The 12180-nt window shown below is 42.8% G+C and overlaps 1 protein-coding gene across 1 annotated transcript in view; it reads left to right on the top strand.

Moving 5' to 3' along the window:
• The window catches only part of hspg2 (heparan sulfate proteoglycan 2), a 65728-nt gene that overhangs the window by 23848 nt on the left and 29700 nt on the right, over positions 1-12180 (top strand). Inside the window, exons 26-34 of the mRNA XM_022763066.1 lie at positions 63-174; positions 729-842; positions 1055-1182; positions 1384-1470; positions 7016-7086; positions 7229-7293; positions 7399-7539; positions 8406-8597; positions 11505-11588. Coding sequence (XP_022618787.1) covers positions 63-174; positions 729-842; positions 1055-1182; positions 1384-1470; positions 7016-7086; positions 7229-7293; positions 7399-7539; positions 8406-8597; positions 11505-11588 — 994 coding nt within the window. The remainder of the gene's footprint in view (positions 1-62; positions 175-728; positions 843-1054; positions 1183-1383; positions 1471-7015; positions 7087-7228; positions 7294-7398; positions 7540-8405; positions 8598-11504; positions 11589-12180) is intronic.

Genomic DNA, 12180 nt, shown 5'->3' with positions numbered 1-12180 from the left:
CAAAATGAGTCAAAGAGAACTTCATTGAACGGGAAACACAAATTGCTTTTTGTGTTAATTAGTATCTCAGACATCAAGATGGACATTGCTGTTCCTCACTCCACTGGTAATGAACGTGCTCTGGAGGTGGAGGAGTGCGCCTGCCCTCAGGGATACAGAGGACCCTCCTGCCAGGTACCGATTTAACTAAAATATCCACTTGCTAACTCTTTTGGAGCTTTCATCCGCATCTCATGGTTTTTATCAAGAGAGTTGTTGACACTTGCTCAGTTGTCATGGATGGATGTCATCACACAACCCTAACCTAAGTATGGCAACTGTGGCATCTCCATGACATCTGAGCAAAGTCCATCTGCTGATGAAGACCGTGAAATTTGGTCAAAAGCTCAGAAAAATGCTAGTAAGTGGACCTTGAGTCAAATTTGTTTTTTGTCATACTGTTATTCAACTGTTATTCAACTATGAACTTTAATGCCGTTAGTTTAGTGTAATTTAGTTTAACTTAGCTTAGTTTCTTTTAGTTTCCTTTAGTTTAGTTTGAAGAAAAAAAAGAAAAAAAATTGGCAACTATAGTGGTGCCTGAGCTTGTTAAGAACAGCATGGCAGTCTTTTTTTTCCATTACAGTCCATGATGACAATTGCAGTCAGTCTCGCTGCTACTGCAGTGGAACAAAGACTTTGTCAACACATGTCTCTCACCTGAGGTGTTTCTTTCCTTCCCGTTGCAGGAGTGTGATGAAGGTTACACGCGCACCAGCTCTGGCCTCTACCTGGGCACTTGTGAGAGGTGCGACTGCAATGGTCACGCCAGCAGCTGCGACCCAGAGACCGGCAGGTGTCTGGTAGGTCTCATGCTACTCTTCCTCTCTCTCTCACTTCTTTGCCAGCGTCGAACATGCTTTAATCTCTGCTGTGGAATGCACTAATGGTTTCGTGGCGATTTCCAACATGTGGAAACAGACTGACACTTTTTAAAGTAGTGTATATTCAACTGTTCCATGGATCTCACCTATTTGTCTTCTTCTTCTTTATGTGTGTGTGTGCTGACCAAAAGCAATGTCTCCACAACACTGCTGGGCCAAGGTGTGAACGCTGTCAGCCTGGTTTCTATGGAAACCCTGTAACAGGCGGTGCTCAGGCCTGTCAGCCCTGCCCATGTCCTGGAACCACATCCAGCAACCAGTGAGTTCATGTCTAAAAGTCTTTTAAAGTCAGTTTGAATCAGTTTTATTGAGTCAGTGCAGATTACCTATTGAAAAACTATTCAGTTAACTGCTACATTAGGTAAAGTAAACTGTGTGCAACACAAAGGCATCATAATAACCAGAGACCAAACTGTATATGAAACCTCATGGTGTGTGTGTGGACCTCTTGTCGCCACAGATTCTCCCCGACTTGTTATCTGGAGTCTGATGGTCAGCCGACCTGTGACAGCTGTCCCCCCGGATACAGTGGCCGTCGCTGTGAAAGGTACAGCCCTACCCCTCTCCTTCTCTTTCTGCTTTTCCTTTTCCCGCTCTGTCTTCCTCTCAGGCTCGTCTTGACCCTGCTCAGTGTTTTGGGGGGTTACCGAGCGGGTCGGCAGCAAGGTTAGCGGCGGAGGGGCTGGCACTGGCACCCACTGGTTTCACTCACAGGAAAGGGATATAAGCATGTCTGTGGTTCGCATCTCTCTTGTTTTTCCAAGGCAGTTGTGATTGAGCGGTGTCACTGGAGGGATGGGAGATGCAAATCGTTGCCACCCATTCTGATGTACACGTGAAGTTTCGTACTGTGTCTTGCTGTTGGATATTGTTTTCTACTGTGGTAGGACAAAGTATATTTGTTATAGGATAAGGGGCCTTTTAGTGGTGCTGAGAATATTGTCACTCTGATTTTATTGTTTGTGAAAAAGAAATAAGGTTTCCTGAGGACATTCAGCACTGTTATTTCTACTTGAGTTTAGTCAGCTTTATGTCTCCCTTTTGCTTTTCTTCTGTCATTTGCTTTAACTCCAAAAGCCTCCTCGGCGATTGCTTTCTTCTTCAGCTTTGCGCTTTGCTGGTAGTGAATTTTTAAGGTGTTGGCTCGTGTGATTTCTGTCTGTGCAGAGACCAAAAGTATTTTCTGGGTCTCTACAACATAAATGTAGATGTGGCATTTATGAGGACTCCTGTCTGGCTAATGAATCTTTGCCGCTCCAAGGGCAAAGATGACGAGGTGACTTGGGTGCAAGACACAACTCATAAATAATTTATTATTGAAACGTCTCTGCCTACATCATACCTGATTCTGCTGTTTTGACATTAAGAGAAGAGATGCCCTCTGCAGACAGTTGTGGGGACCCCTTCCTGGAGAAGCAGATAGAGGGCTTCCTACCTGTGGGATGTGGAGCTGAAGCAGTGTTTAATTTCAGCTGGGAGAAAGAGATAACACCGTACGGCAGTGGAGATGATGATGTTACCACTTTAGCAACAACTGTCATCCCTAATAGATCTTTACTGTCTACTGCAGCTGGCCACCGCACTAGCCAGTCCACTAAAGCAACAGGGGTGGGCATTGTCTCGGTCACTCCCAGCAGATTGTCATCAAGACTCCCACCACGTTTCACACCCAGCCCAGAGAGCAGACACTCCAGCTTCCAGCACCTGCTCCGGATTCACCTGAACACCTTTAACCAGCGCCTGAGCATGCTAGAAGGCAACACGCTGGATATGAAGGAGAGCATTCGTAGCATGGAGGACCAGCAGAGTCATCTCAGCTCCCAGCTGAAGGAGCTCATCGCTATCCACTCGGCCGGGGAGAAGAACAAGAAGGTTAACGAGCTGGAGAAGAGCTACACAGACATGGAGGCCCGTATGAGCAGACTAGAGGGGAGGCTAGAAATCCTGATCGACGGCTTCACCGCCCTGGCTCAGGAGATGAACAAGATGAAACGTGCAAGACACACCTCCCGCTCGCTTCAAGAAAGGAGGATTCTGCCTCCACTCACAACAGTCATCACAGTCCCGTTGTACTCAACAACTCAGCCTCCAGTTAGAGTTATACCCACAGAAACACCACTCACCAGTAGAGCTACGGTGCCGAAAAGCATACCTACCCCAGGCCTTCCTACAAACAAACCCACCTCTGCTCCTCAGAGAGGTAGAAAACTCAAACCAGCAGCGACTGCTAAGCCAGATAAAAATACTACAAAGCCCCACTCAGTCACTAGGTCATCCAAAAGGCAAGTCTCAACAAGTTCTGCAACAAAGTTAAAGACGACCTTGAGTAAACCAAGGACTGCATCTAAAATTAAATCTAAAACTACACTGAAGCCCGAAACGAAAAGGCCAGAGGGTAGGAGGTTCGCTGTGACGGCTAAACATGTTTCACAGCCAAGCCAAGCAAGACCAAAGCAAGTCAAAGAAGAGGCAACGGTCACTAAATTTCAACTAGAGCCACCATCTCACAAATCAAAGTCTGCTAGAAACCCTCAGCTGCATAAACAACCTGACCAGGCCAACAAAAGGGATTCTGCACTACCTATTAAAAACAATGGGCGTAACAAGGTGTTTAGATCGGATGCACCAGTTCCACCGACGGTTCAGGAGGGCGGGAAGTCTTCAGAAGGTGATTCAAAAAAGTCGGCAAAGCCACACAAGGACAACTTCAACCAACATGAGAAAAAGACAGGGCGCAACTCGTACAAGTTGGTCTCTCACAAAACGAAGAATTCCACCACAACCACAAAGCCTACGAAAGCTACTACTACAAAGAAGCCTAAAACAACAGTAAAACGGACGACGACTCCTAAAACCAAGGTCACAACTGGGAAGAAGAAGTTTACCACAACAGCGAAAAGGACATCAAGTCCCTCTAAAACCAAGGCTACTACTGCAAAGAAAGTAACTAAAAAGCCCCAGCAGAAAAAGAAGACTAACCTTCATTCTGGTGTTTTGGACCTACTGAGACTGTTACAAGGAGAAAAGTCTGCAAAGCACAAAAAGAATAAAGATGGTTCTCTTCATGTTGTCCTGGGAAGGCTGGCCATTCCTATCAGAATAATCCCTGATGACTAGGGAATTCGTTATTTTATTTTTTATTTTCTCCATTGTTTATATCACTAGGCTCTGATCCTGATATTTATACTGCTACCACGACAATGGAACTTTATGAAGGGACTAATTTTATAGCGCTGTTTTATTGCAGAGGGACCTTCCAGATGTTTAATGTCATTCTGATGTGTTCATCTTATTATTTTAGTACTATCGGCTTTAAAGGTGTATTTTATGACAGAACTATTGCACAAAACCCTGCTATGAAGAGATAGCTTAGCATTAGTACCTCTCATGTGTATACATTTGTCCATGTTATGGCCAGACTACCTCAAGTTTTACCCCCAATGCTTTGTTGGAGTGTTTTGAAAATCTCGTGTACATCATGTCTGTTTTTCTCCCTTCATGGGTATGTCTTCAGTATTTGATTCAAATGATACAGTATAGTATACAGTGGAAAAGCCTTACACATGTCACCCTATGGTTTCAGGACAAAATCCCTTATTGTTTGCAACTTATGCACTGCTTTCTATGCTGAGTAATTTAATCAATAAGTCCTAAAAATGTTCTACGTATTTAGGGTGATTTCACCTGTCAGCGTAAAGGTGTGACTGGAGATACAAGATACAATACTGGAACAAAAGTGTTAAGATTCAGTCTAAATGCCAGGTGCTATTTTATTGTCTTATGAAGATTAGTTATCATGCTAAGTTTCGAGGATAAAGAACCAGTAGGTTATAGACAAGAGTAACAATCTCCCACCATGCTAGTGGCCCTGAAAAATATCAACCTTATGTTATTCATAGATTTTTTAAATGAGGCTAAACTTATAGTTTAGCTATGCTAGTAATATTGCTCTGGGGATGGTTATGACCATTTGTCCACCACTTTGGTCCAGAGTGAAATCTCTCTCCAACTATCGAATGGGTCACAATGAACAACATCCATGGCCCCCAGAGGATAAAACCTGTTGACTTTCGTCATGCTCTGACTCATTTAGCATCTCCATGAGGTTGATATTGTGGTTTTGATTGAAATATCCCAGTGATGATTGATATTTTTTAGAGATATTTATGCTCCCCTCAGGATAACTGAGGTAAATGATCTCCTGACTGTTTATCCAGCGCCATCATTAGGTCAAAATTAAACATTTTCTAATATTTTGCTTTATGACCAAATACTGACAAAACTAATGACATAGCCTCAGCTGCACTTTACCATGGTGAACACAGTGAGTGTTCACTTACTCTTATGTTTGTACCTACAAACAAAACACGTTGCAGTTGCCATTGTGGGTGTGTTAGCATGCTAATTTTGCAAATTTCCTTGGCCAGTTAGACTCCGAGGTCTATTGGTAAAAAGTTTACATTTTGGTTTTCATTTTGATGGCAATAGGACTTAATGCTGTGCAGACAAAGGAAGAATAGATTTAATGTAAATCTTCATGTAAGCCTTTTGTTTTAGAAATTTAATGTAGAAAGGTAATTTGGCACAAGGTCCATTTCGTGACCACTATGAAACGGGATCATCCTCTATGGAGCACGAAATTTTTACTACAAATGGTACCGTAAAATTTTGATATACCTTTTGTACGTAATGATATTTTTTGGCCTAATGGTGGCACTAGAAGTAAAAATTAGTGGCACTTGAAAATAACTGGATTCATCCTTTGGGGACCACTGGGTCACTTGTAGTCAGTGTAATCCGGACAGTTGTTGCGACCAAAGCATTGGACGCTTCAACAGACTGACTACCCTATGTTTCTGCAATCAGGGCCAAGGTTTGGTCCATCATATATGATCATATCATCAGCATTTAGAGAAGTGTTAGAAATACATAAACCTAGGTCCCTATCATTTTTAGGAGTAATAAAAATGTAATTTTTTTGTGAAATTGTGTCATTTTATTGTGATGTAAGACAACTTTGTTTGTCATTTTATGCTTATTATGAGCAGTATGTCCTTTCATAATAGTATTTGGTACTGAACACTTTTAGCATTTTCAAGACCATATCTATTTTGACATATTTTCTATTTTTCCATGTAATGAAAATTATTCTTATCTTTAAATGTATAAACCCACACACGGACTGGAAGGACTGTGTTAACCACACCATAGAAACTACTGTATGTCTCAGAAGTTAGTTTGAATAGGATTTCCCAAAGCAAGTTCATATCATGGATGTCCTCTTTGTTGGCCGTTGACCTGCGGACCTGAACAGGTAAGGTAAGGCCCACAGCAGCTGCCCTCAGGGCTGCCTGCACAGATCTGTGGTTGGATTAGCCTTTGCTCTGGTGGCAGTGGCGTTGTTTGCTTGGGTAGAAGGCATATTGCTTTGCTAATGTCACAAACTCCGAAGTAACTTTCCTCTTCAGCAGCTTAGCATCTTGACCTGTGGCTCTTTGTTTCAGCTACATTCACTTCTGCTTCGTTCTGTTGTCATCTCTCTGTTTGTGAAGCTTTTTATTTTAACTTTCTTTCTTTTTTTTTCTTTTTTTTTTTTTTTTTAATCTGGTGATATTTTCTCATTCTCTGTTAATGCCAATTTTTCGTGAACTCGTACTCGCGAGAGATGGAATCAACATCTGAGACATGTTGAATGTTTTAGCAGCAGCTACGCTTCATCCATCTCCAGTGCAAGCAACGTTTCATTATCTATTTCTCCGGGAAAACTCTTTGTATTCATTACAAAAGCTGGGTGTCTGTGATTTTTTTATTTTTTTATTTTTAGGTAATATGAATATAAGACCAGTCTTTGGTGTGGATATGTGTACTTCCTGGATGGAATAGCTTGTATGTTCCTTGTCTGAATGACTCAGTCCTTTGTTCCTGGTTGAGGTCCACCTTGGGTCATAAAGACTCCCTAAACGACGCAGTTCATCAGATGTATCACCTTTTGCAGACTTCCCAGCTTCCTGCCTCATTGTTCTTGAGGTTAAAACTTGTATCCTCCTTGAGTGGAAACATTTACTCAAACACATTGTCTATTTTTATTTCAGATGTGCTGCAGGATACACTGGCAACCCACAGCTGGGACAGAGATGTACTGTTGGCAACAATGAAGTCAATGGTACATTTTGTCTTCTGGTCCTTGAAAATGACTTATTCTTTCTCTTAACAATAGTTGCAAAGAGTCCCTTTCATTAAACAGTGTTTCAGTGCTGCTTCAGTAGAGAGTTGGTACATACTGAATACCATCTGCTCTGTTACAGGTAACTGCTACAACTGTGACCAAAGAGGACGTGAGATCTGCAGTGGTGGTGTGTGCCGCTGCAAGGTGACCAAACAAAGACACTTTCTATTCAAGCCATCTCTCGTGTTCAGTCTCCTGGCGTGGACCTTTATTGCCTTGTATCTCATTCTCCTGACACTTCTGTTACAGATGAACGTTGAAGGCTCATCTTGCTCCAGCTGTAAGCCTGGGACCTTCCATCTAAGCCAGGAAAACAAAGATGGCTGCCTGTCCTGTTTCTGCATGGGCGTCACTCAGCAGTGCTCCAGCTCCACTTACTACAGAGACCTGGTAAGGCCTATAATTGCTGCAGGGAGTAAATGCCATAGGGACAGTGCAATGTTATATACTTCAAGAACACATTTAAACCTCTCAACCAAACTAAATGCACGTTTGCACTGGGTAAAGCTGCTACGGAGAGAAGACATGAGTGGGCTAAATTGGGAAGTCTACATCCCAGCCTTAACTGGTTGTAAGCCAATAAGATCACATCAATCAGTGGTGTGACTGATATCTGCCCACGTAAGCAAATACTTCCTACTCTCCCATTTTTAGTGAATAATTGCAAGGATAACTTTGATTTTTTTTTGTGTGTGTGTCCGCTGTTGCATAAGCACTCCATTGTGGTTAGCTCTCTTTGTTAGATTTACTGCAGAGATACAGTCAGTACATGGAATCCAAACACATATTTTGGCATTACTTCAGTGTCTTTCTAGTAACACAAAGTTTTGATTCTTGAAACTTTTAAAGTGCCATTGACCTTTTATTTGTCCCTGAGAGTCAGGGCGAGTTTAGCAACTGAAGTCTAGTTTATTTTTGCCTTTTCACTCAGCCATGCCCCAAGCCCAGTCCACCTGGACCACCCAACCTTGCAGAATTTGGTTTCTCTCAGTGTTTACCTGAAATCTGCAATATTTGTATATAGTCACTCAGAAAACAGACTCAGAGCCTCTCTTGTGATTGTCTCACCGACCCATTGTTGCTGGAGCTCCAGAGAGAAACTTGAGAGAGGAGATGTGGAACTACATTGAGATGGTTTATGGTTCTTAAAACCACAACTATATACCTTATGGATATCAACACTTTGAATAAAACACAAGAAAAGTGTAAAATATGTAAATATATATTAATTGTATTTTTCAAATGTGCTCTTGCAGGTGTCCTCAGTCTTTTCTCCAGGCAACTTCCAGGGATTTGCTCTGGTGAACCGTCAGCGCACCAACCGCATCTCTACTGGTTTCACGGTGGAGGTTTCCACTGAAGGCACTCAGCTGTCCTACAGCAACTTTGACTACCTGGGACAGGAGCCTCACTACTGGCAGCTCCCAGGGGTCTACCAGGGAGACAAGGTCAGTATCAAAGAGCACATCTTACAGCAGCCAAATCAGTGGAGGCAGCCAAAGCAAGACCACAAGCCCCATCGTTGCTGTACATGAGGGGCTGAGCAGCACTCATCTGAAACTTGTAGACCCCTCTTATTCTATTACTGTCTCCATTTTGCTTCTTTTTTCGTACTTCAAACCTCAGCCAATCTTTCTTTTCTAGCAAATTTGTGCAGATTCTGCCTCTGTGTGCAACCTCTATGCCTCCATTTCTTTTAAATCTGTTTTCACAGGACAAAATGTTGTGCATACATTTACAGGCCCGAAAGTTCACTTACATAACATAGCTTTTTTTCTGTGTGTGTGTGTGTTTGCCCCTTTCACTCTTTATAGAAAGATTCTTTATTTACTCGCACGAGACGAGGAAAACAGGTACAGTAATGTCAGGCAGTGGTTGCCGTGCTGTGACTGTAGTTTGGCCATGTGAAATCTAATGTTTTTTTTTTTTTTTGTACAGTGTTGTCTGGCATGTTTTGAAGTAATAGCTGATGTGGCATTTTTAATATACTGAATTCCATATTTTTATGTTATGTGCATATCAGTGCATTATGGATGCACATCATTGTTTTACGGTTTTAATCAGTTTGTCATGTTGACTGAGTTTATTGTGAGAAGCATGATATTTTTACAGCAGTTTTTGCAGCTGAAGGTGACCACTAAGTGTCTCTTCGATTTGAGTACTTGCGTTGTCACGGTGTGTTTTGCACACATAAATTGCTTTCTGCTCCACATCACATGAGCCCTGTAAATGGATTGATCATTAATGGTCCATTAAAGAGCTTCATACAGTTTAACTTTGCTCGGATAACACTGCCATAACATTCCCGAATACCATCAGCTCAGTGATAAGGAAAGTGATCAAAGAGCGTTTGCTTTATCTACATCAATAGAGTGACTCCAACTTGCCAGAGGAGCGGCTAAGGAAGGATGCTTCCATTTGGAGCCTGATGGCCTCAGAACGTAAAGACGCCCACAGATCAAAAAGAGCTAGCCAGGTATTTTGTTTGAACTGCACCGTATAGACTATTGCAGTGAAGGCAACAGCACTCGCACGCCTAATCAGAATAACTGAGGTTTCTGTCATTATGAGCTAACGCACTGAGAGTTTGTGGACATCTATGGAAGGGAATTCCCCGTGGTTCATAGATGTAGCAGCATGGAGGATCACGTCGGTTTGATGAAGGTGTTGCTGAGCAGGTCGCATGTTGTCAGATGTGACTGCGTGTGCATGTGTGTGAGTTACAAAGATCTGAGTTGGCATGCAGAGTCAAGTTTCAGGAAAGTTTCTAAAGCGCAAGAAGTTTTTTGATTGAAGTGTTTTTTTATAGGTGTTATCCCACAATTCACCAGAGCCTAAAAGCATTCATCTAATTTACAGTAAACAGGTTACTACAGTGAATGTACACGTGTTTTTCAATTACCTGCGTGACCTGGTTTCTCTGAGTAACCTGGTTACTTCAGCGCATGTAAACGTACTGATTGCTCCAAGCATCATAGACTCGGACTGAAAAGCATGAGTCAGCATGTCCACCTTTTTACAGTGATGCACAGCAGTGTACATCATGAAGAACTAAATTCTTAAACCCCAGTCTCCGTCATCTTTGACTGTTCCCATGGTTACTGTATCTCCGGTACCCCATTCTCCGCCTCCCTAGGGTGATGTCAGAAAGCTGGATGATGAGGTCTGGGCGCTCTTCTCTAACTTCTCCAATGGACGAGCTGGTTCCCCTCCATTTTTTCCCTCCTCCTTCTCTAAATCCTCCTCCTCTTTCTCGTCCTCTTCTTCTTCTTCTTCCTCCTCTTCTCGAGTCCCCACTCCCTCTTCCTCCTCTTCATCCTCTCGATGGTCTTTACGTAACCTGAGCGCCCCTTCTCCTCCGTCTGGTATCTCCTCTTCAGTTAGGCCAACCAGACCCCAACCCTACTCCCCAGGCCACTCTCCTCATCTGCAGGTACCCTCTGTCAGAGATTTTTATGAAAGGTTCACGGATTGTTTATGAGCCTTTTTTTTTTTTTTTTTTTTCTGGTTCTTGCTCATATTGGTGGTGACGTCTTGTGTTTCTTTTTGGGGTCTGGCTCTGCTGCGGATCAACAGAGCAAGAACAGAGTGAGCAAGACTTCTGCTCGCGCTTCTACGGACAGCAGCAAGGTAGACAGTAGCATGACCGAGTGACTGACTCAGTCTTGGCGTACACACATAGGAAACTTCCATGCTGCCTTTGATAGAAAAGCTTTAAAAGTTAATCAACAACAGATTGTCCTCTGTTTGTTTCGGGTAGTTAATGTTTTGTTCAGAGACTCGTAACAGTACCTGACAAACTTAGATAAGACTGAAGTACTGAAGTAATGCAGAACAGTTTTAATTCATAGTTATGGGTCGTTCACTTAATTCCAGTTATCGACTGGGTGGTATTTTCCTTTGTTAAGCAAATACCCCCCCCCCCCCCCCCCCCCCCCTCACTCTGTGCTGTCACTGTAATTGACCACTTGAGAGTAGCATTGGTTTTACAGTGGTCTGTCATTATACTGTTGTCTGCTTTAAAACTTAAGCTGTCATTTTCACATTATTGACAGTGGAAGTTGTTGTTAAAGTTGTCAGACAAAAGCGCAGCACAACTTCAAACGCTGTTATCAAACTGTCAGCCTGAGTCTTAAATAGCACTTGTACTAGAGAGCATGTACTTAGAAGAGTTTAGCTGTTTGCCACACACATTTGTCCTGAGAGTCTTGTCGGGCTTTACTCTTCTCCATGCTTGCCTGCTTGTACTGCTTCTCTGCCTGCTTATGTTTGTCTCGCTGCCTCTCTCTCTTTCTGTCTCTCTCCCTCTGTGGCTCATTCTCTTGTGCTTCTCCTTCCTCCTTTGCCTCTCTCAGTACGCTCTGGTCTACAAAGGTTTCAGCTTGCACCAGGATGATCTGCTCTACTGGCAGCTCCCAGCGCTGTTCACGGGGGATAAGGTAACTTGTGCTTGAAGCCCCCCCCCCCCGACCCCTGGTCAACCCTTGGAGGTCACAGAAAAAACGTACCTTTAACGCACCACCCCTCAGTCATCATCACACTCCCTTCCCTTTAGTCCCTCACCTGTCCACATTCCCTGTGCCCTTTAACTTTGTCCCAGCCCTCCCTCCTCGGTCCTCTTGACTTCCTGTACTAAATATAATAATGGGGAAATAATTTTCTTTCACTATAACTCCAACACAATGATAGAGCGTATGACTGTTTTGGTCATGGTTTTCAAACACTTTCTGTAACAAAATATCTAAAAGCAAAAATCTTATCAAATGGGGGTCTGTGGTCTAATTTGTGTGAAGTGAAAGTGAAAAAGTTTCAGAACCATTGCCTTAATACATGTTTGGTTTTACCTGCTTGGGTTTCTGTAATTTAACATTTAGGTCAAGAAGTGTTCAAAACACATCTGGGTCATTAAAGGCCCCCTCCAGTGATTTATTATTCTGCTTTCATAAAGTTGGGAGACTTAAAAGAGACATAAAAAATTGCCAAAATCAATGCAGCAGAGGCAGATTTCAGATATTATTCAACTGTTTTCGC

Source organism: Seriola dumerili, unplaced genomic scaffold (assembly GCF_002260705.1).
Source record: "Seriola dumerili isolate Sdu_G_001 unplaced genomic scaffold, Sdu_1.0 BDQW01000468.1, whole genome shotgun sequence".
NCBI lineage: Eukaryota > Metazoa > Chordata > Actinopteri > Carangiformes > Carangidae > Seriola > Seriola dumerili.
This window is presented reverse-complemented; position numbering and strand designations above follow the sequence as displayed.